Source organism: Anabrus simplex, chromosome 3 (genome assembly GCF_040414725.1).
Source record: "Anabrus simplex isolate iqAnaSimp1 chromosome 3, ASM4041472v1, whole genome shotgun sequence".
NCBI classification, from domain to species: Eukaryota; Metazoa; Arthropoda; class Insecta; order Orthoptera; family Tettigoniidae; genus Anabrus; species Anabrus simplex.
Window position 1 is genome coordinate 24,111,577 of NC_090267.1, and position 22,712 is coordinate 24,134,288.

General features: G+C 38.5%; 1 protein-coding gene across 1 annotated transcript in view; it reads left to right on the plus strand.

The window, feature by feature from the left end:
* LOC136866963 (alpha-N-acetylgalactosaminidase) overlaps positions 1-9,235 on the plus strand; it is a 57,931-nt gene extending 48,696 nt beyond the window's left edge. The window contains exons 9-10 of the mRNA XM_067144052.2: positions 2,345-2,417; positions 8,592-9,235. Of these exons, the coding sequence (XP_067000153.2) occupies positions 2,345-2,417; positions 8,592-8,650 (132 nt within the window). The 3' untranslated portion in view covers positions 8,651-9,235. The remainder of the gene's footprint in view (positions 1-2,344; positions 2,418-8,591) is intronic.
* The last annotated feature ends 13,477 nt before the right edge of the window (positions 9,236-22,712 follow it).

Genomic DNA, 22,712 nt, shown 5'->3' on the forward strand with positions numbered 1-22,712 from the left:
CTCTCAATTCAGGCCAAGTTAAAACATTACTGTACAGTGGTTAGAACAGAGTGCCTTTATGGAACAGAAACTTTGACGAGGATGGCTGACCCAGTCCTTGAAAAAAGAGAAAAAAGATTCTTACGAAAAATCTTAGGCCCAAGAAAGTCGACGAGTGACCCAAACACATTTCGGTTAAGATCGAATTTGGAGCTCTACAAGACAGTAGAGAGAATCACGACTATAATGAGGAAAAGGACAATGACATTTTATGGGCATATCAAGAGAATGGACCCTGAGAGATTGGCCAACAGGATACTTTGTCTGCAGGGAAAGTTGAAAAAACAACCGGGATGGCTTACACAGGTGCACAATGACTTGGCAGAAATAGGTATCAAGGAGGAGGATATAAAAGAAAGGACATCATTTAGGAAGAAGGTTGTGGGAATGAGGGATGCGTCTGAAGAGCAACATGCAAAGCCACGGAACATCTCGATGGATGAACGAGCAAGAAGAAGTCAAAGACTCAAGAATCTTTGGAGAGAGTGTAAAGAGAAGGGTATCAGTCTCTGTAATAGAAGGAAGATTGTGTAAACATGGCCCACAGGTGGCCGTATTGATAAATAATAATAATAATAATAATAATAATAATAATAATAATAATAATAATAATAATAATAATAATAATAATAATAATAATAATAATCTACGGGAATGATGGTTGCCCGTTTGTGCTCTTTCTGCTGTATTCACCACCTCCCACGCTGCATCTAGCGTCGAGTGTCCTCTTCGAAATCCATGTTGGCGAACAGATAGATCCCCTGCTAGTTGGAAGAAGATTTAGAGGCTGGAGCAACATGCAGGATGCCGTGGAAGAAATCTGCAGAAGAAATAAAGCAGAGATCAACTACCACAGAAAATAAGGAATTGTCCAACACATCACCAGTGACAAATGACTCGGAGGAAGATCAAGGAAAATGGGAAACGTTTCTGTCCAAGAAGAAGAGAAAGAAGAAGAGTGAGGATAGGAAGAATGAAGATATTCCAATGAAACAGGCCAGTAATGATCCTGAAAGTATAGCGTTTAGCAAATAATAATAATAATAATAATAATAATAATAACAAAAACAACCCATAACCAATAGAAAGATTTTCTCCATGAGAACCTAAAAACACTAGTCCAAATTCATTACCGCCAGAAGAAGAAGAAATTGCAAGGCAATAAAGAATCGGGTGAAGATGGAATCATGGCAGAAGACCACAAATCAGCAGGCCCACATGATAAAAGAAATCACCAAAATCTAGCAAGACATTTGGCAAAGAGAAACAATCCCAGAAGACTGGAAAAATGCATTAAACCATCCACTACACAAGAAGGGAGACAGCACTGATGTAAACAATAACTGCAGAAGAATCTGACTAGAGTCAGTTGCATACAAAATTCTATCCCAGCATCATCTCAATAGAGCTCAACAACAACAACAACAACTAGAACAAAAAGTCATAGAATATCAGGCAGGATTCATACCAGGCTGATCATGTCCAGAGAATATCTTGAACCTAAAGCTAATCATCAGAGAATTTGTAGCAAAATTTAGTATACACATTTATTGTTTTCAAAAATGCCTATGATTTAGTTGATTGTGAATCACTCTTCCAAATATTGAAAGAAAAAGGTTTAGATATGAAAACAGTTGCAAATATTAAAAAAAGAAGAGACACTGACAGACAAGGTTAAATTCATGGTGGAAATCTCAGATCTGTTTGAAGTCAAAATGGGAGTAAGACAAGAAAATGGACTCTCCCCTTTACTATTCAACTGCGTCCTTGCAAAAGTGATATAAAAATGGTGCAAACTGAAACTGTCCTCAAAATTCACCAACCAATCATGTTAGGCAGAAGAAAATTAGTGACGGATTTCCTAGTATTTGCAGACAACCTAGCAATCTGAATGAAAATCCTATGGAACAGGGCTGTAATAGATCTGCCTTGTCAATATAATTGCATACAAATATCTATAACTTATTTAACACGTATTGGTTTCATACATGTTTCAAGAACAATGTCTGTTCTATTCCTTGGTGATAATGAAAGATTTCCAAAATCCCTAAGAAAAGTTTTAATTCTACAAAACGCAATTTATATAAAAAACAAACATTCACATTAAACAAATTTTATAGTAAATTACCAACAGTTTAACTTTGTTGTAGTCTAAAATATCTTTTCTTATTTTTCTTCTTAAAAGAAAAAAACTATTCTTGTATCTTTCATTAAAATTTTGTTTATCATTGCTGTGATATTCTGTTGTTGAGTAGTTCCTTGAAATGATTCAAACAGTGATGATATGTTTTTGTTTCCGTTTTAGGACTTGTTTAGTGGAGATACATCTACAGATACAAATCCTTCTCAAACACTTAGAGTGAGAGTGAATCCAACTGGTAAGTAGATTTTGCAATACAAAACATATTACCATATCAGGCTCCTTCCCAGAAAAATAGGACACAACTTTTTATTAGAAAACATGTAGAATGTTATGCCTTTCAGCATTCAGTCTGCAAGGCCCTGTTAATAAACAAAATGACTCCACAATCATCTATGTCCAACTAATGTTTTGACCTTGTTTATTTCCACACCTTTCATCATCAAACCATTAAAAACTGAGTCTAACCACTGTAGTTTTGGTCTCTCTCTACTTCTCTTACCCTCCATGGCCCAGTCCATTATTCTCCTAGTTAACCTATCCTCCTCCTTTCGCCTCACATGACCCCACCACCAGAGCCTGTTTATACATCCATCAAGTTCATTACTAAATATATGTGCTCATTCCGAGTACCCTCCATCCATTGTTCCCACCTGTTTGTACCTGCAACTATTCTCGCTACTTTCATGTCCATTACTTCCAGCTCATCCAGAGTCCACCTAGCTTTCACTCCCATTCAGTAAAGTCGATCTGATAGTTTCCTACAGAAGCTGACTTGTTTCTTACCATGGGCGCCCACAAGGGGAGGCAAGGTGGGGGCGCTTGCCCCCCCCCCCCCTGGAATTCTAAAAGGTTGATGTTCAATTGTTTAATATCATACCAGATTATTTCATAAACTGTACTTACTGCCAGTCATCTAGCATCTGTTATAATCAGAAATTTCTGTAAACAATTTAATGTTGCTGACGTTATATTGGTTTTTATATTTTATATTCAAGAAATTAATTAATGTGTGCCCCCCCCCCCAAAAAAAAGATCCTGCGGGTGCCCATGTTTCTTACAAACACACCATGCAAGGTCACTGCATTAGCTTTGTTGCACCTTGATTCAATTTTCCATAGTATGCTGAGAGAAAATACTGTACATCCTAAATACTTGAAATAATCCACCTGTTCCTGTTTTGTATTTCCTTCCTGGCATTCGATCCATTTAAGTTTCTTCCTTACTGACATCACTTCAATCTTGGAAATGCTTACTTCACCTCCTTTCAAACTCCAAGATATTAGCAGGCTTTCAGCACAGTCTGCAATTAAGACTAAGTTATTGGCTTAGGCCAAACTGCTTATAAGTCAGGTGATGGAGTATGAACCAAACAGTGCAAATAACTTAGAGGTTAGGCCCCTTAACCCAATCACTTCAGGTTTAATGGTTCTGAGCATTTGCTTAGAAATCAGATTTAAATCACGCTCAACATGAGTAAGCCACCTCATTAGAACTACTGTACATCACTCTGCAATTAATACAGTTCCATAAATGGAACAACAGGCAGAATTTTAATGCACAAGTTTTCAGTGAAGCATTTAAAATGATTATACTAACCAGCAATGACGTCAGAACAAATGTCGAAACATTCAAGTATATGTAGAGACTCTTCACACTTTTTGGCACTTCAATACATTTATGTTTGCTACAATACATTTGGATGCAAGGCTTACAAACCTGGAATGTTAGAATACAGAGTGTCAGACCACTTGTCTTCTTCTATTCCTTTTTTCCTATTTAGGTCTGATAATTGTTCCATATAAATACTAGAGGTAATAGATGGGTCTGCCCTGTCAATATATTCTCAAATTCATAAGTATATAAACCTCTTTTGACTTATACAAGTTTCGGGAGACACCACGCCCTTCATCAGCAAATTCTACATCACAAAACAACTACCCCAGGCACTACAGTGAAACCTCGTTAGTACATTCCTCATTAACATATTTTCCTGCTTAGCACGTCGTAAATTTGAAGTCCCGATGCCCATCATATTAAATTTGTATAAAAAAATCCCTCACTTAACATCACGATTTTTCACCTTTACCGCTTAGTACGATCATATGTTCCCGAGACCCGAAATTGTTCTTTTTGTCATCCCTTGTGTACAGAATCTGATTTCCAACAGAGATAAGAGCCCTCACCATGGGTCAGTCAGAGAAAGTCGTGCGATAACCTTGCAGATGACCTTGAATTCTCGAACACTGAGTATATTGCGCTTTCGAGGGGCAAGCTGTTAGCTTAGGTAAAGTTGAGTTCTGCGTCACTGATTGGCAGTAAAGACTAGAACAAGACAGGACAGTGCTAAGTTAAAGCACAGTAATAGATTCCACTGCGGCTAGGAACGCTGAATTCAGTTTTCATGCGTTTTCTTTTTTTTTTTTTTTTTTCAAAGCTGTCCTGTTGACATACATGGCTTATGGCTGGGAGTCATCCGAAATTATGCGTCATGGAAGTTACCACCACGAAATGTGTAACAGAAGTGTAACTCTAGCAACCGTGCAGTCGTTGGTGGATGGTCATGACCGAGAAACATATCTATGATCATTTGATTTTCTGAAAAATCGTTTAATTTTTGTTCTATGTCCTTTGTTCTACAGAAAGGTCTTTGTTGTCAGTGAGATCGTTGAATAACCCAGTGCGCTTGATGTGCTTGTAGCCTATTTCGCATTCCAATCAGAAGTTAGAAATTTATTTATTCAAAATCATTCTTTCCAACTTCGGAAACTTTCCTTTGCGCACTTGTTTTCTTGCTCCGTTTCTAGTTTGCTTATACACATGTTCAGTTTTGTCTCGGTTGCCCACAATAGTGTTCAAAGTAGGAGGTGCTAGTTTTAACTTTCGCACCAATCTTATGCTCTTAAGATGTGGATTTCTGTCTCATTCTTGAGGGATTTTAATTTTTTCTTCATAGCGAGTGGTTTCACAACCCTTTTCTTATCCATAGCTAGGCTATCACCAGACAGATACCATATATACTGCGCTACTGAACTTCTAACGATTATTCTATTAGTCCATAAGTAGGCTGTCATGCGACAAATAATCACTTCACTTCTTTTTACAACTCAATACAATAAATTGAAGGTAAAGCGGTGTACCATTCATACAAAAATACAAACTGCTGGATGACTGTTGGCACGTTTATTCACTGGCGAGTCTGTCCAAACCAATGCGGAGTACTGCTGAAGTTTCTTGTTCAAGTTGGTGGCCAAAGGCGCTTAGTCGCGTATGGCAAGTATAACCTAGCGAAAATTTCATGCTCTAACAAAGTGACCGGAAAACAGTGTTTAATTACCCACTGATCAGAAACCTAAGGCTTCAACTAACAATTCATTATACAATTGTTTTAGGAAGAAAGTCATCGTCAATGTCCCCCTCCAGTCGCTATAATATGTAGGTACTGTAGCTGCTTCTAGAGGCTGAAGGGCAAAAGAATGTTGTATCTCTTCTTCCAAGTTTTTCACACCTTTTAACCCCTCAGCGCCGACCTCTATACGTGGTATAGACCCCCTTTTCTTCCGTAGCCGCCGACCTCTATACGTGGTATAGACCCATACATGGTTTCGCATTTACGGCTATAGCGCGAAGAGTTTTGGTGTTACGGATATGCAAATTGTTTTGTTTCCAAGAAGACATTTTCGGGTTTATCAGTGTTCTAAATAAGTATTGAAAATCGTTAAAGTGTAGCTGCTTTTGCAAGGATAAGTATATGTCAATTATGTCTGAGCACCAATCCCTGCTTTTTTAATAGTCCGTTTGCTTCATTCTTTCCCACAGAATAAAATAAAGAAATGATGAACTGAGAAGTTTGTCTTTTCGTGTGATGTTCTTTGCTCTAATTTTGTATTAAGAGTGCGGTTTATTTATTATATGTCTGTATTTCTCAGCTTGTAGTCTTTTCGTAACTCTCTACGAGTACTCTGTATAGGCATCAGTTAGTGCTGCTTTCTTTCATACGACACGAGAAGCAGTTGTGCATGGTATATATCTCGTTTGAAAGACGATGTATCGACCTTTTAATCTGAAATATGTATAGAGTTGTTTTGATTCGTCATAAATGTTATTCCCCTCATTCAGTTTCGTCCTGCCGCTTTCGGTCCCGCTGCAGCTTCATTAGCTTGTGTGACGCACCGCGCTCAATGGCTAGCTCCTGCTGAGTGTAGCGTGCATGAAATATTGTATAATTCAAATGAAAGTTTAGTCGGAAGTAGTAGTGGCAGTATTAGCAGTAGTGATAATGAAATAGATGATGTAGCAGTGGTAAATGATGAGAGTGACGATGTAGGAGGCTATAGATACGCATACAGGTCAAAGGGAAGCTTTCAACAGTGAATTATGATTCCTAGATTCTCCAATAATATTTAGACAAGTCACAGGGACAAACATTGAGCAGTTATCTTATCAGTTTCAGCTGATGGAAGGTTTGTTTACGTAGTACAAAATACGCTTCTCGGGCGGGAAACGAAATATTCAAGGCCGGCGCGCATCAGATAATACAGTTCCAAGGTTGCAGGAAATACGTTTTATCAGGAAATTAGCACCCAAGAGTGAGAAATCCAAACCTCAGAGACGTTGTATCGCGTGTTCAAAACACGGTGAAAAGAAGACATCGGTGTACTGCTGCCAGGAGTGTGCCTTGGGTCTCTGTCTCGAAGAGTGCTTCGAACTCTATCACACGGAACTAAATTACTAAGGAAATGTGAAACAATTATGTAATTATCTTCATGTACATAGTTCTACCATAAGGAATTCCAAATTTCGTGAATATTGGGCCACTCTTATACTAGTAGTAACGCTTTAAGTGAATCAATGTATTTCAGTCGCGCGTAGTTGAAATCTCATCCGGCCGCGGGATAGGAAGCTCTTTAAACGGCTGCGACGCTGAGGGGTTAATAATCTCTTGTTACTTTAACAGGCTCCAGTAGAGAATTATTGTTACTTGTTCTCTCGACTTTTTCACACTTTTTAATGCTCTCCCTTATCTCCTGAAACACCATACACACACAATATAAAATGAACTAATGTGTAAAGTGATACCATCTCCCTGTTGGATAGTTTTTAATGGGATATTCGATAGTACGTTTTCCCACATAACAAGATTTTCTGCGTCGTCCCCTACATAAACTTACTAACGAGGTTTCACTGCATATGTCTGGCTGGAGAGTGAACAGGATTTCTCGACTCCGTGATCATCATTTACATTTCCCTTTGTCCATATTACGGTTTTTATGGCACTCCTCCACCGTTGCCTCTCTTTCCACCACTCGTATTCAGTAATTGTATTCCAGTCTAGTCTTCTTTTTCTTATACTGTTCTTGACAGAGAGTATCAATCTTGCTCTGGGCCTCCCTCTTGTCCTCTTTCCTTCTATCTTAGCCTCAAACACTTATTTTGGTATCCTCCCCTCCTCCATCCTCATAATATGTCCAAACCATCTCAATTTATTCTTCTCCATCTTATGTTAGTTTTTTGAGCCCTATCTGTTTTCTGACCTCAACATTCCTTCCTCTGTCTCTCCTTGTCTTCCCTACCATACTCCTCAGGAACTTCATCGCACTGGCCTGAATTTTACTTTCATTTCTTGCTGTCAAAGTCCAAGTCTCTGTTGCATACATTAAGTACATCTTGTACTATACCCACTCCGTTATAACACAATAACATACCAGTTATAGTCAAAAGCAATTATTCATAATAGATCTTATGAAGAGTAATAATTCAATAGAGGATAAGGTCAGTTTAGAAGGATTTTTAACAGCAACAAGACCAAGATTTTAACTTTTTCTGAGTTTATCAAAGAAAAACCAAATGACTTTGTAATAAAGTATTACTACAGTAAAAACAAACACAACAAACAGTATCAAGGAATGTGTGCGTGCGTGTGTGTGTGTGTGTGTGTGTGTGTGTGTGTGTGTGTGTGTGTGTGTGTGTGTGTGTGTGTGTGTGTGTGTGTGTGTGTGTGTGTGTGTGTGTGTGGGTGGGTGTTTTTTTTTACACATGGGCGTGTGAGCGGATCTCTCCCTCTCTCAAAATAAGTTTACAATTTTAAATATGTTTTCTGTATGAGTGAAGATTGTTAGACCCTAGAATATCTGAGGAAGATTTGGTAGAGACCTAATGTGTGGTTTATACTGGGTTCATTCCCTGGCATGTATACAGAAGTGTTGCTTTATTAAATTAGCAACTCTTGTATATTTTGTACATTTGACCAACTCTCATCTGTATAAGGGTATATCACTCTACACAAGTTCTTTTAAAATATTAAAAAATGTAATGTAGAAAAAAAATTTAACTTACCCGATCAATGTCAGAAAACTTTACTAGTTTATGCATTTCTATCCAGTGAAATAATTGGTTTCATTCTCTTTTCCAGGTGTGGTGTTTTACAAGGCAATTCCAAACAATCCCAGTGGATCCCTTAGTGGACAATAGCATTCATGAATTTAGCTTAAATAGTAATTTGAACTAGAGTTCCCTGAACAGTTTGTTAAAAAGGGAGCCATATTCTTCAGTGTTGATTCAGTTAAATGTAACTTAAAAGCTTTTTAGTCTGTAGAACACAATTTCAGTATAAATATTACACTGTAGCATTCCTGTAAAAAATACATTATCAAACAAGCAATAAAAATACACATGATTAAAACAAAGAATTACATGTTTCATTCTTAAAAGAACCTCATCAGATTCTGTCAATATTTGTAAATATTTATGTTTATTTCTGTCCAAACATCTACGAATCTGAAATGTGGAACTCATCTCAGTGAAGCCATGCTTTGTCTCCATTCCAGCATTCAATGCGAGGCATTTGAGAAACCATTGCTCTTCCATTGACTTGAATCCAACCTGACATACTGAAAAGCTTTTGAGTTATGTTCATTGAACAGTTCAGCTGGACAGAGAGAATGTTTAAAAGCTCGTAGATCTACTACTTAATAAGACTGTATATACTGTATGGCTGTAAGAATTTTCTTTCAAAACTTGAGTCACAAACATAAAAATGCTTTACCAGTAACAAAACCTGTTTTCTTTTATTTCCTTCAAGACCCTATCAAAACCCGATATATTATATTGGTGAGATGGGAAATCGATTACCGTATTATACGTGTATTAGACCCCTTTTTTTTTTCCACTTTTACAGTCAAGAAAAGTAAAGGGGGGTCCAATATGTGATAACTTCACATTTTGTGCAGTAAACACATGACCTGTAGGCTATAAAGAGCTATAAATTATATATGTAAACATTCCACACTATTCTTTAAAAAACTGATAAATGTACTTGAGTTATACTGCCTATTTTCATTGGAAGGCAGTATTTCTAAATGTAAAAATGGTGAACATGACTTTTAGGCCTACATATAAAGTAAATACAGTCAGTTTTAGTTACTCATATCATGTCATTCATTTCATCTCATTAATTCCTCTGATGAGGTTGACATCAGGAAGGGCATCATACTCGACCCCGTAGAGAAAAAGGATAAGGGTATCATGTTATGCAATATTGATACAACATAACTTAATGGTCAGTGATTTGTCTCTGTCAATTGAGCAGTAGGCCTACCACACAGTAAACCTGATCGTTCCTTTAATTTGAATTATAGTCTTGTGCCACCAATTTCCCTGCTACTGGCGTGTCGTCATTCCAAATGACATCATCTTCACTGACATCTCGTCAGCCATGCATTGCAATCAAGAGCATTTGAGGTCCCATCTGTTCATAACTTTTAAAAGTAGTTTTGTTCGCGACTAAAGAGTCCAAACGGTGAGAATCTATTCCCAAATGGTTTCTGGAGATGGTCTCTGATATTACCAGTTGGTGTATGTGTAGCAGAAGCTACTCCTTCCGAATAAAGCTACGCTGCAGAAAGCGTGCTAAACCACCAGCTGATAACTAGTGTATGTTGCAAAGTTTTGGCTGGGAAGATATTACCTGTTGGTGTATGTGTAGCAGAAGCTACTCCTTCCGAATAAAGCCACGCTGCAGAAAGCGTGCTAAACCACCAGCTGATAACTAGTGTATGTTGCAAAGTTTTGGCTGGGAAGACTTGGGAGAAAGGAGATGAGCTGCTCGACTAAGTGGTATGTTCCGAGCTGTCAGTGGGGAGATGGCGTGGAATGACATCAGTAGATGAATAAGTTTGAGTGGTGTCTTTAAAAGTAGGAAAACTTATGAAGATAAAGTTGGAATTCAAGAGGACAAATTGGGGCAAATATTTGTTTATAGGAAGGGAGATGTTCAATAAATTTCCAATTTCTTTGCAATCATTTAGGAAAAGGCTGGAAAAATAACAGATAAAGAATCTGCCACCTGGGCAACTGTCCTAAACTAGAAAATGAAACTCAGGAAGGTAAGGAATTTCAGTTACCCCATTGCAACAGTCAAGTTTTAAGGAGGAAGGGAGTCTGAAATTGCTCTTGGTAAACTGTCAAAGTGTAGTAAATAAACAATTAAAATTTGGTACATTAATAGAATCTTATGAGACTGATGTGATGATAGGAGTGGAATCGTGGTTGAGAGAAGGGGTGAGTAATAGAGAAGTATTTCCAGAAGGGTACACAGTCTGTCATAGAGACCGAGGAGATAAAAAGGGAGGGAGGGGGGTGCTTATTCTGGTGAAGGAAACTTATTGTTCACATGAATGGTATACAGATGAAAGGGATGAAATATTAGGGATAAAATTAGTTTGTGATAATATGAAGGAGGTGGGGATTATAGGAACATACAGGCCTGGAAGAGAGGAAAGAGACATGGAAATATTTGAGAAAATAATAGATTATACTCATAAAAATATTAATAATGATATGGTAATAATTGGGGAGATCTAAACATGCCTGAAGTTGAATGGAATGGAGCTGCAAGTGAAGCCCATGAACAGAAACTGGCAAATAAGTTAATTTGGGAGGGAGGACTTACACAAGTAGTACAAGAACTGACTCGTCTCAATAGCCTACGAGATGTATTCTTGGTTAAACCATGGGAAATTGTTGATAAAACTGAGGTAATTGAAGGAATAGGAGACCATAAGGCTGTAATAATGGATGCAGGGCTCGTACCAAAAAGGCTTAATAAGAGGGTTACACAAGACAAGAAATTGTACAGAAAAACTAAAGTTGATGAATTTGGGACTTACCTTAAATCACAACTCAGTTGTTGGATAAGTGAAGGGAGTAATGTGGATACACTTTGGGCTAAATTTAAAGGAATCATTTGAGAAGGAGAGAAGAGATTTTTACCTGTTAAGAAGGGTCAGACCCTGATTATTGTACAAGGGAAATAAGAAAATTAAAAAGAAAATGTAGAATAGTAAACAGGAAAATCAAAGAGGGTAGGGAGAATAGAGAAACTAGAAAACAGCTAATGAGGAAACTGAATAGAGTGAAAAAGGAAGCAAAAGAGAATTATATGAATGGCATACTTCAAGAGGGTCATGACCACAAAGAGAAATGGAAAAAGCTGTGTTCATATATCAGGAATCAAAAAGGAAAAGGAATCCAAATTCCTACAATGGTGGGAGAAGGGGGTGAACACTATTTAACAGATACTGAAAAAGCAAACCTATTTAGTTGGGAATTCAGAGATTCAGTAGATGATTGTCAGGAGTTGGAAACTGAAACAGAAGATAGAGAGGGAGAGACACAGAGGGAAACAAGAAGCTTCTCATTCACAAATGAAGATATTTTCAGAGAAATCCAACTGCTTCAGCAAGGAAAAGCAGCAGGAAGTGATCAAATTACTGGGGAGATATTAAAGACAATGGGGTAGTACATAGAGCCTTATTTAAAATTTCTCTTTGACTATGTCATAAATAATAGTGTAATACCAAAGGAATGGAAGGAATCTATAATAATACCAATTTATAAAGGAAAGGGTGATAAAAGGAAACCAGAGAACTACAGACCAATCAGCCTGACCAGTATAGTTTGCAAAATACTGGAGAGTTTAATATCAAAGTACATCAGAGGGATATGTGATGATAAAAGCTGGTTCATGAGGAGCCAGTATGGATTTAGAAAGAAATTTTCTTGTGAGGCACAACTGGTGGGATTTCAGCAGGACATATCAGATCAATTGGATTCAGGAGGTCAGTTAGACTGCATAGCCACAGATCTTTCCAAAGCCTTTGATAGAGTGGAACATGGAATATTATTAAAGAAATTGGATGGAATAGGATTGGACGTAAGGGTTACACATTGGATAAAAACATTTCTAAATTCAAGGGTTCAGAAAGTCAAAGTAGGAAATAATGTATCGCAGGAAGAGAAAGTTTGAAAGGGAATTGCACAGGGTAGTATAATCGGTCCGTCCTTTTCATAATATATGCAGATGATTTGGGGAACAATATAACATCAAAAATAAGATTGTATGCAGATGACATAATTGTTTATAGGGAAATAAATGACACTGAGGATTGTTCAGAATCACAAAGGGACCTTGAAAGTATCCAACAATGGGTTGAAGAATATAATATGAAGGTTAATGGAGGCAAATCAACTGTTAAAACGTTTACAAACAGGAGCTTTAAAACTGAATTTGAATATAGAAATAAAATTCAGGAAACTCAATCGTCAAAAGTTACCAGTGTTTCGCCCAGAGTGCGGCATGGGCTCATCAGTTGTATACCGCACCTTCTCCAAGACACTGGCCGGCTAGCACGCTGGTAGCGACACCACTGCAAGCCATACATGTGATAAGCACAATGCAGTGCCGACGTACTAGGGGCCCATGCCGCACTCTGGGCGAAACACTGGTAACTTTTGACGATTGAGTTTCCTGAATTTTATTTCTAGCTATCTCAATCGGAAGCCATATTTTGAATTTGAATATACTTTGGATGAGGTAGTTATCCCAAAAGATGGCAAGTGCAAATACTTAGGTTTGAGATATGAAAGTAATTTGCACCTGAAGGGTCATATTGATGACATTGTTGGGAAAACATACAGATCATTACATGACATAATGAGGCTACTTAAAGGATGCAATAAAGAATTAAAAGAAAAAAGTTACTCAAGTATGGTTCGTCCATTATTGGAATATGCAAACAGTGTTTGGGATCCTCACCAAGAATACCTAATAAAAGAAATAGATAGTGTGCAGAGGAAAGCAGCAAGATTTGTAACAGGGGATTTCAGGAGAAAGAGTAGTGTATCAGAAATGTTAAAGGAACTTGGGTGGGAAACTTTATGTAAGAGGAGGGAGAAAACTAGACTTATAGGATTAAATATAGCCTATACAAGAGAAGAAGCATGGACAGATATCCGTGAGAGCCTTCGGTTGGAAAATAATTATATTGGTAGGACAGACCACAAATATAAAATTAGAAGGAATTTTAGCAGAAGCGATTGGGGTAAATTTTCATTCATTGGAAAGGGTGTGAAGGAGTGGAACAGTTTACCAGGGGTAGTGTTTGATCCTTTTCCAAAATCTGTACAGATATTCAAGAAGAGAATAAACAGCAACAGAAAAATTAAATGAAGTGTTAGACGGCATTCGACCAGTGGAGGTTATTGTAAATAAAAAAAATGTGTGTGAATAAATTAATTCCATCCCCTGACAAAAGGGGCTCTGGTTAAGACGCAGCAGGTCGTTATGCTACTTAGGTTCCAGAATGGGAAAAAAAAATTAAAAATATAAATAAATAAGTAAATAAATGCAATGTAAAGTTTAATCTTATACCAGTTGTATAGTATCATTTGAAGTAATTCCACATACTGTATATCTTTTTTTTTGCTAGGGGCTTTACGTCGCACCAACACAGATAGGTCTGATGGCGACGATGGGATAGGAAAGGTCTAGGAGTTGGAAGGAAGCGGCCATGGCCTTAATTAAGGTACAGCCCCAGCATTTGCCTGGTGTGAAAATGGGAGACCACGGAAAACCATCTTCAGGGCTGCCGATAGTGGGATTCGAACCTACTATCTCCCGGATGCGAGCTCACAGCCGCACGGCCAACTCGCCCGATGTACTGTATATCAGTTGACTATATTTGTAAGTAGTACAGGAGATATTATAAGTAGAATTTTGTAAACAATATAAATTTATTAAGGATGAGCAGTGTGTTTAATAGAAAAAATTGTTAGCATAAATTGTATAATATTGTATTATAGGAAAATTTTCTTCTCTTGTTAATTTAATATTTAGTGCTTGACAATAATGTATTTTAGTGTACCATGTGCCACCAAGGTAGGAACCTCATTTGCAAATAAAGAGATTTTGATTTGATTTGAAATGCAGATCAGTAGTATGAAATGTCGTATGGCTTTTAGTGGCGGGATATCCGAGGACGGGTTCGGCTCGCCAGGGGCAGGTCTTTCTATTTTTGACTCACGTAGGCGACCTGCGCATCGTGATGGGGATGAAATGATGATGAAGACAACACATACACCCAGCCCCCGTGCCACTGGAATTAACCAATTAAGGTTAAAATCCCCGACCCGGCCGGGAATCGAACCCAGGGCTCTCTGAACCGAAGGCCAGTACGCTGACCGTTCAGCCAATGAGTCGGACCAGATCACTAGTGATTGAAATGAAATGTCGTATGGCTTTTAGTGCCGGGATATCCCAGGACGGGTTCGGCTCGCCAGGTGCAGGTCTTTCTATTTGACCCCCGTAGGTGACCTGCGCGTCGTGATGAGGATGAAATGATGATAAAGACAACACATACACCCAGCCCCTGTGCCATTGGAATTAACCAATTAATGTTAAAATCCCCGACCCGGCCGGGAATCGAACCCGGGACACTCTGAACTGAAGGCCAGTACGCTGACCATTCAGCCAACGAGTCGGACAGTAGTGATTGATATGTTATGAGTCGTACTTCCAGATGCAATACGAAGGCCATCCGGAAAGTGGTACCCGTTTGCGCAATAAAGACACGAGAGTAAATATTAACAAATATACACATTTTTATTGGAAAGTACATACTTTACACTATTTCTCCACATAATTTCCAAGCAAATTTAGGCATTTGTCATAACGTGGGACGAGTTTTTGTATTCCAGCGTCATAGTCCTCGGCCACCAGGGTATTGAGATACGTAGTCACGGCTCGTTTAAGTTCTTCATCGCTGTCAAATCTTTTTCCCGCCAGAAAGTCTTCAAGCTTCATAAAGAGATGAAAATCCGAAGGGGCCAAGTCCGGGCTATACGGGGGATGATTGAAGGTTTCCCACTTGAATTGCTGCAAAAGTTGTTGTGTTATTGCAGCTGCATGAGGCCTGGCATTTTCATGAAGGAGAATGACGCCTGTAGACAATAGACCTCGCCGTCGATTTTGTATTGCCCGGCGTAATTTCTTTAATGTTTCACAATACGCATTAGCATTAACTGTGTCTCCATGGGCCATAAAATCAATGAGCAGTACACCTCAGTGATCCCAGAAAACGGTTGCCATGAGTTTCCTGGTGGACAGAACTGTCTTGAATTTTTTTGGTTTTATTTGGTGAATGAGCATGATGCCACTCCATTGACTGTTGTTTACTCTCAGGTGATGCATAACAAACCCATGTTTTATCCCTAGTAATGACGCGAGTCAGGAAAGAGTCTCCTTCATCGGAATAACGTCCCAGAAACGTCAGTGCTGCAGCCATACGCTTGGTTTTGTGCTCCTCTGTAAGCATTTAAAGATAAAAATTTCATTGTTCCGTATTGAAAGTATTAACGTTAAAAATTAAATAATTGAAAAAGAGGTTCAACCTATTCAATACATAAAAGAAAGGAATGTAGTGATTACATTCTTATTTAATAGTGATTAGAAATGGGACCGGTTTCGACCCTAGTCCAGGTCATCGTCAGCCGTTCAAAACATAAAAAACAAGAAAAACAATGCATATGAAAAAGAATAAGTGAACTCTGGATCGGTATAAGATGAAATATAAATTGATGATGGGGGTAGAAATTGTGAGTCACTTAAAATAAAACAGTACGTAATATTATGAAAGGTAGTACGGCACACGTAATGATAAGTAAAGTCTCTCAATGTTTATGAATAATGGAGAACGGTCAAATGGGTCAGTTTTTACACTCTGTCAGGTACAAAGTCACAATTTATATTTCATCTTATACCGATCCAGAGTTCACTTATTCTTTTTCATATACATTGTTTTTTCTTGTTTTTTATGTTTTGAACGGCTGACGATGACCTGGACTAGGGTCGAAACCGGTCCCATTTCTAATCACTATTAAATAAGAATGTAATCACTACATTCCTTTCTTTTATGTATTGAATAGGTTGAACCTCTTTTTCAATTATTTAATTTTTAACCTCTGTAAGCATGCGAGAGACCCACCTTGCACAGATTTTTTAATAATGCAGATGGTCTTTGACAATTTCATGAACAATTGTTCGAGACACATTAGGCAAATGTTCACAGAGTTCATCAATTGTGACGCGCCGATCGTTCCTCACGTATTCGTCTACTGCGTTCAGCAGTTGGTCTGTAATGACAGATGGTCTCCCTGAACGCTCCTCGTCGTGTGTATTCCCCCTCCCCAGGTTGAAGTTGCGACACCAGCGCCGAACAGACAACTCGTCCAGCACATTGCCTCCATACACCTCTGTTAATTGGTGATGAATATCACAAGGACGAACGTTTCGTGCATTAAGAAATTTAATCACGGCCCTCACTTCACAACTGGTGGAGTTCTTAATTTGTTTAAACGTTTTAAACGATCACAGACACAACACAGGCAATGCTAGAATCACGCAACCTCACACAGAGCAGGCAGACTAGCCACTGACGCGGTCTGACCTTGCTCAGCGGCTACCCGAATCATCAGCGCTTCATGCGGCGCTAACGGGTACTACTTTCCGGGTGGCCCTCGTACATACTGACTGGAAGCATTCTTTTGATAACTGCGGCTGTTGTTCTCTTCATTTATCACATCAGAATTTACCTAAACAGCTGTAAATGGGATAAGAAAGTCCACATTGTTTAAGGTAGATATGCTATCAAGTGCCTGGATTGTGCCAGAAGTTCCACAATGGAAAGAATAATTATAAATAACAAGAAAGTTTGCCGCATTTATGGATGTCTGCAGGTGTGGCGTAATGCGTTTTATTATCATGTTTAATTTCATTCGTCTGTTGCCTCCATCTTTTTATTAACGCATAGTATATTTTGTTTGGCGTATCCGAAAATCGTTAAAAGTAAGTTGGGACATAAAATCAATATTATTATTATTTGTCAGGTACATTGATGAGTAAAACAATCGTTATGACTGGATTGTTTTTAGCAGGTTTTAAACTTACCTCTCTCCAAAAGATATCAATATTGGCCCGAGTTACAAGATTTTACACAATCACTTTCTTAATGATCTCACCTGCTATATTAATAGCAACAACCGTGAATATTTCCCAAATAAAGTAAACTAGTTTCCTCACCAATTGCTACTGATCTGCATTTATGGCAGTCGCCCAGATGGCAGATTCCCTATCTGTTATTTACCTAGTCTTTTCTTATATAATTGCAAGGAATTTGAAAATTTACTGAATATCTCCCTTGGGAAATTATTACAATCCCTAACTCCTCTTCCTGTAAATGAATATTTGTCCCAATTTTTCCTCTTGAATCCCAACTTTGTTTCATATTGTCATCTTTCCTACTTCTAAAAACACCACTCAAATTCGTCTACTAATGTCATTCACACCATCTCTCCACTGACAGCTCGGAACATACCACTGAAATAGTTGAGCAGCTCATCTCCTTTCTCCCACGTCTTCCCAGCCCCAACTTTGCAACATTTTTGTAACGCTACTCTTTTGTCGGAAATCATCCAGGAAAAATTGAGCTGCTTTCCTTTGGATCTTTTCCAGTTCTCGAATCAAGTAATCCTGGTGAGAGGCCCATACACTGGAACCATACTCTAGTTGGGGTCTTGCTAGAGGCCTATATGCCCTCTCCTTTACATCCTTACAACAACCACCCCCATAACCATGTGTACAGATCTGTATACTTTATTTACAATACTGTTTATGTGATTACCCCAATGAAGATCTTACCTAATATTAACACATAGGTACTAACAGTGATCTCCATAAGAAACTTTCGCTCCATCAATGCAGTAAATAAGACTGAGAGGATTTTTCCTATTCTTTATATCCTTTCCTATTCTATCCAGATTCTAATTATAGTACAACTCATATTCCATAACACTGTACAACACCTGTCTTTGTGAACAAGAGCCCAATTGACAATAACAGTGGGTGTTTATGATGTAACAGGTTGATGAACTTTCCTGGGTTTGGCGAACAAAAATCAGTCAGCAAGTGTGAGGGCAGAGGAATGAAGATCAACAAATTATCATTGCAAGGTGGTGCAGCTCTTTCTAGACACAGCCCCAGTGGAGGAGAGTTACATGTACCATTTTTACCGCATATCAACATCCCTGCCATTCATAAATCCCTGGCAGTACAGTACAGGGAATTGAACTCACACTCCCGAGAATGGCAACTAATTGTAGTAACTATTATGGTGACGGACATTCTTAACTACAAAACACAGAAATACAGCATGACTGATGCATTGCTTGCAATCTGTGGGTTGGACACGAAGCTATTTACCTGTTTGTTCAACATCATCACAGCTGCAGTAGGCCTACAATATAGAGGCAGACATTTCTTAAGTATGTAACACAGATATACCATATGACTTCGATGCTTTTCATTGCGTGGATCGTACTGACAAAACTATTCCCAAATTTGTGCAATGACATCAGAGCTGCAATAAGGCTTGTACTCGCTTCGAAGCGGAACCATTGTTCTTCTCTGACAAATTACGTTGGGGGGTCTTGTATGCGAGATATATTCATTTCATTTTCATCTCAAAAATCCGGGGGAGGGGGATCTAATACATATGTAAATACAGTAGTATCTTTAATTTAGAGATATTTCTAGGTTACCGAGCGAGTTGGCTATGTGGTCTGGATCATGTAGCCGTCAGCTTGCATTCGGGAGATAGAGGGTTCAAACACCATTGTTTGCCGCCCTGACGGTTTTCTGTGGTTTCTCATTTTCACACCTGAGTTTAATCAATGGTTTATTCCTTCCCAGTCCTAACCCTATCCTATCCCATCCTTACCATAAAACCTCTCTGTGTCAGCGTGACATAAAATAAACAGCAAAAAATTATAATAAAATTCTTAGGTTCTTTCACTAAGAACTAACATTAATTGTTATCTGAGAAGAAAAATATATGTATCTTTAAATGTTCTGAACCAGTCAACATTCACACCTATTGAGTAATACTAAAACAGTGAATCCTCAACTCCAACACACATTGTCTATTCTATACCTTGCCTTCACCATCCAATTCAGTCTGATGTTCAAGACAGTAGAGCTGGCTGAGTCAGCAAAGAGGATGCATCTGGATGTGCTATTCGGGAGATAACAAGGAAGAGATATGAGATTATAAAGTGTACTTGACGGGTGTTAAAAAGGGAAGGGCAGAGTCTGGGGCAGGGCTGTTCATCAGGAATACTATTGCACGCAGCATAGTTGCTGCTAGGCACGTAAGCGAGCGAATGATATGGGTAGATTTGGCAGTTGGAGGAATTAGGACGAGAATTGTCTGAGTGTATTCACCATGCGAGGGTGCAAATGAGGATGACTTTGACAAGTTTTATGGAGCACTGAGTGACATCGTAGTCAGGGTTAACAGTAAGGATAGGATAGTGCTGATGGGCAATTTTAATGCAAGAGTTGTCATCAGATTTCTGGGGATATACTAAAGACAATGGGTTGGGATATAGTACCATATCTGAAGTACTTATTTGATTATTGTTTGGTCGGAGGAGCTATACCAGATGAATGGAGAGTTGCTATAGTTGCCCCTGTGTATAAAGGAAAGGGTGATAGACATAAAGCTGAAAATTACAGGCCAGTAAGTTTGACATGCATTGTATGTAAGCTTTGGGAAGGCATTCTTTCTGATTATATTAGACATGTTTGTGAAATTAATAACTGGTTCGATAGAAGGCAATTCGGTTTTAGGAAAGGTTATTCCACTGAAGCTCAACTTGTAGGATTCCAGCAAGATATAGCAGATATCTTGGATTCAGGAGGTCAAATGGACTGTATCGCGATTGACCTCTCTAAAGCATTTGATAGGGTGGATTATGGGAGACTACTGGCAAAAATGAGTGCAATTGGACTAGACAAAAGAGTGACTGAATGGGTTGCTATATTTCTAGAAAATAGATCTCAGAGAATTAGAGTAGGTGAAGCTTTATCTGACCCTGTAATAATTAAGAGGGGAATTCCTCAAGGCAGTATTATCGGACCTTTATGTTTTCTTATATATATAAATGATATGAGTAAAGGAGTGGAATCGGAGGTAAGGCTTTTTGCGGATGATGTTATTCTCTATAGAGTGATAAATAAGTTACAAGATTGTGAGCAACTGCAACGTGACCTCGAAAATGTTGTGAGATGGACAGCAGGCAATGGTATGTTGATAAACGGGGTTAAAAGTCAGGTTGTGAGTTTTACAAGTAGGAAAAGTCCTCTCAGTTTTAATTACTGCGTTGATGGGGTGAAAGTTCCTTTTGGGGATCATTGTAAGTATCTAGGTGTTAATATAAGGAAAGATCTTCATTGGGGTAATCACATAAATGGGATTGTAAATAAAGGGTACAGATCTCTGCACATGGTTATGAGGGTGTTTAGGGGTTGTAGTAAGGATGTAAAGGAGAGGGCATATAAGTCTCTGGTAAGACCCCAACTAGAGTATGGTTCCAGTGTATGGGACCCTCACCAGGATTACCTGATTCAAGAACGGGAAAAAATCCAAAGAAAAGCAGCTCGATTTGTTCTGGGCGATTTCTGACAAAAGAGTAGCGTTACAAAAATGTTGCAATGTTTGGGTTGGGAAGAATTGAGAGAAAGAAGAAGAGCTGCTCGACTAAGTGGTATGTTCCGGGCTGTCAGCGGAGAGATGGCGTGGAATGACATTAGTAGACGAATAAGTTTGAATGGCGTTTATAAAAGTAGGAAAGATCACAATATGAAGATAAAGTTGGAATTCAAGAGGACAAACTGGGGCAAATATTCATTTATAGGAAGGGGAGTTAGGGATTGGAATAACTTACCAAGAGGGATGTTCAATAAATTTCCAATTTCTTTGAAATCATTTAGGAAAAGGCTAGGAAAACAACAAATAGGGAATCTGCCACCTGGGCGACTGCCCTAAATGCAGATCAGTACTGATTGATTGACTGAAGGAGTTGGAAACAGAACTGAAGGATATGAAAAGGTGATTGATAAATGTAGGGAAGATATGGAAGTTAATAGGAATGGAAAGTGTCTTCTGGACTTCTATGCTAGTGTGAGTTAAGCAGTTACAAATACATTCTTCAAGCATAAGGTTATTCACTGCTACACATTGGAGGGTAGGGGTACCAGATCCATAATAGATTATATCTTAATTGACTTCAAATTCAGGAAATCTGTTAGGAAAGTATGGGTCTTCTGAGGATTTTTTGATAATACGGACCACTATCTGATCTGTAGTAGACTAAGTATCTCTAGGCCTAGGACAAGGAAAGAGAAATCTGTCTACAAATGAATAGGGTAAAAAATCTCCAGGATGAGGAAATTAGACAGAAGTACATGGATATGATTAGTGGAAAGTTCCAAACCATGGACAGTTATCAGGTTTAGGATATAGAAAGAGAATGGATGGCATACAGGGATGCTGTAGTAGAAACAGCAAGGGAATGCCTAGGAACAACTGTGTGTAAAGATGGGAAAAAACGAACATCTTAGTGGAATGATGATATGAGAGCAGCTTGTAAACATAAAAAGGAGGCACATCAGAAATGGCTACAAAGAAGGGCTGATAAAGATAGGGAACTGTATGTAGATGAAACAGAGCGAAACAAATAGTTGTTGAAAGTCGTGGAAAGGTTTTGGTAATAACCCGGAAAGGCTAGGTCAAGCAGCAGAAAAACCTTTCTGGACATTAATAAAGAATCTTAGGAAGGGAGGGAAAAAGGAAAAGAACAGTGTTTTGGATAATTCAGGTGAACTCATAGTAGATTCCAGGGAATCACTGGAAAGGTGAAGGGAATATTTTGAAAATCTTCTCAACGTAAAAGGAAATCTTCCTGGTAGTGTTGTGAACAGCCAGCTCTTGTGCCAGGTAGTTGAAAAATGCTATGAGAGGAATAGACAGTTGTGTTTTATGTTTCGTAGATCTAGAGAAATTATATGACAGGGTACCGAGGGAAAAGATGTTCGCCATACTGGGGGGCTATGAAATTAAGGGTATATTATTAAAATCAATCACAGGCATTAATGTTGACAATTGGGCTACAGTGAGAATTGATGGTAGAATGAGTTCTTGGTTCAGGGTACTTACTGTACAGGGCGTAGACAAGCCTGTAGTCTCTTACCTTTGTTGTTCGTAGTTTACATGGATCATCTGGTGGAGTTTTAATTACTGAGTTGATGGGGTGAAAGTTCCTTATAAGGATCACTGTAAGTACCTAGGTGTTAATATAA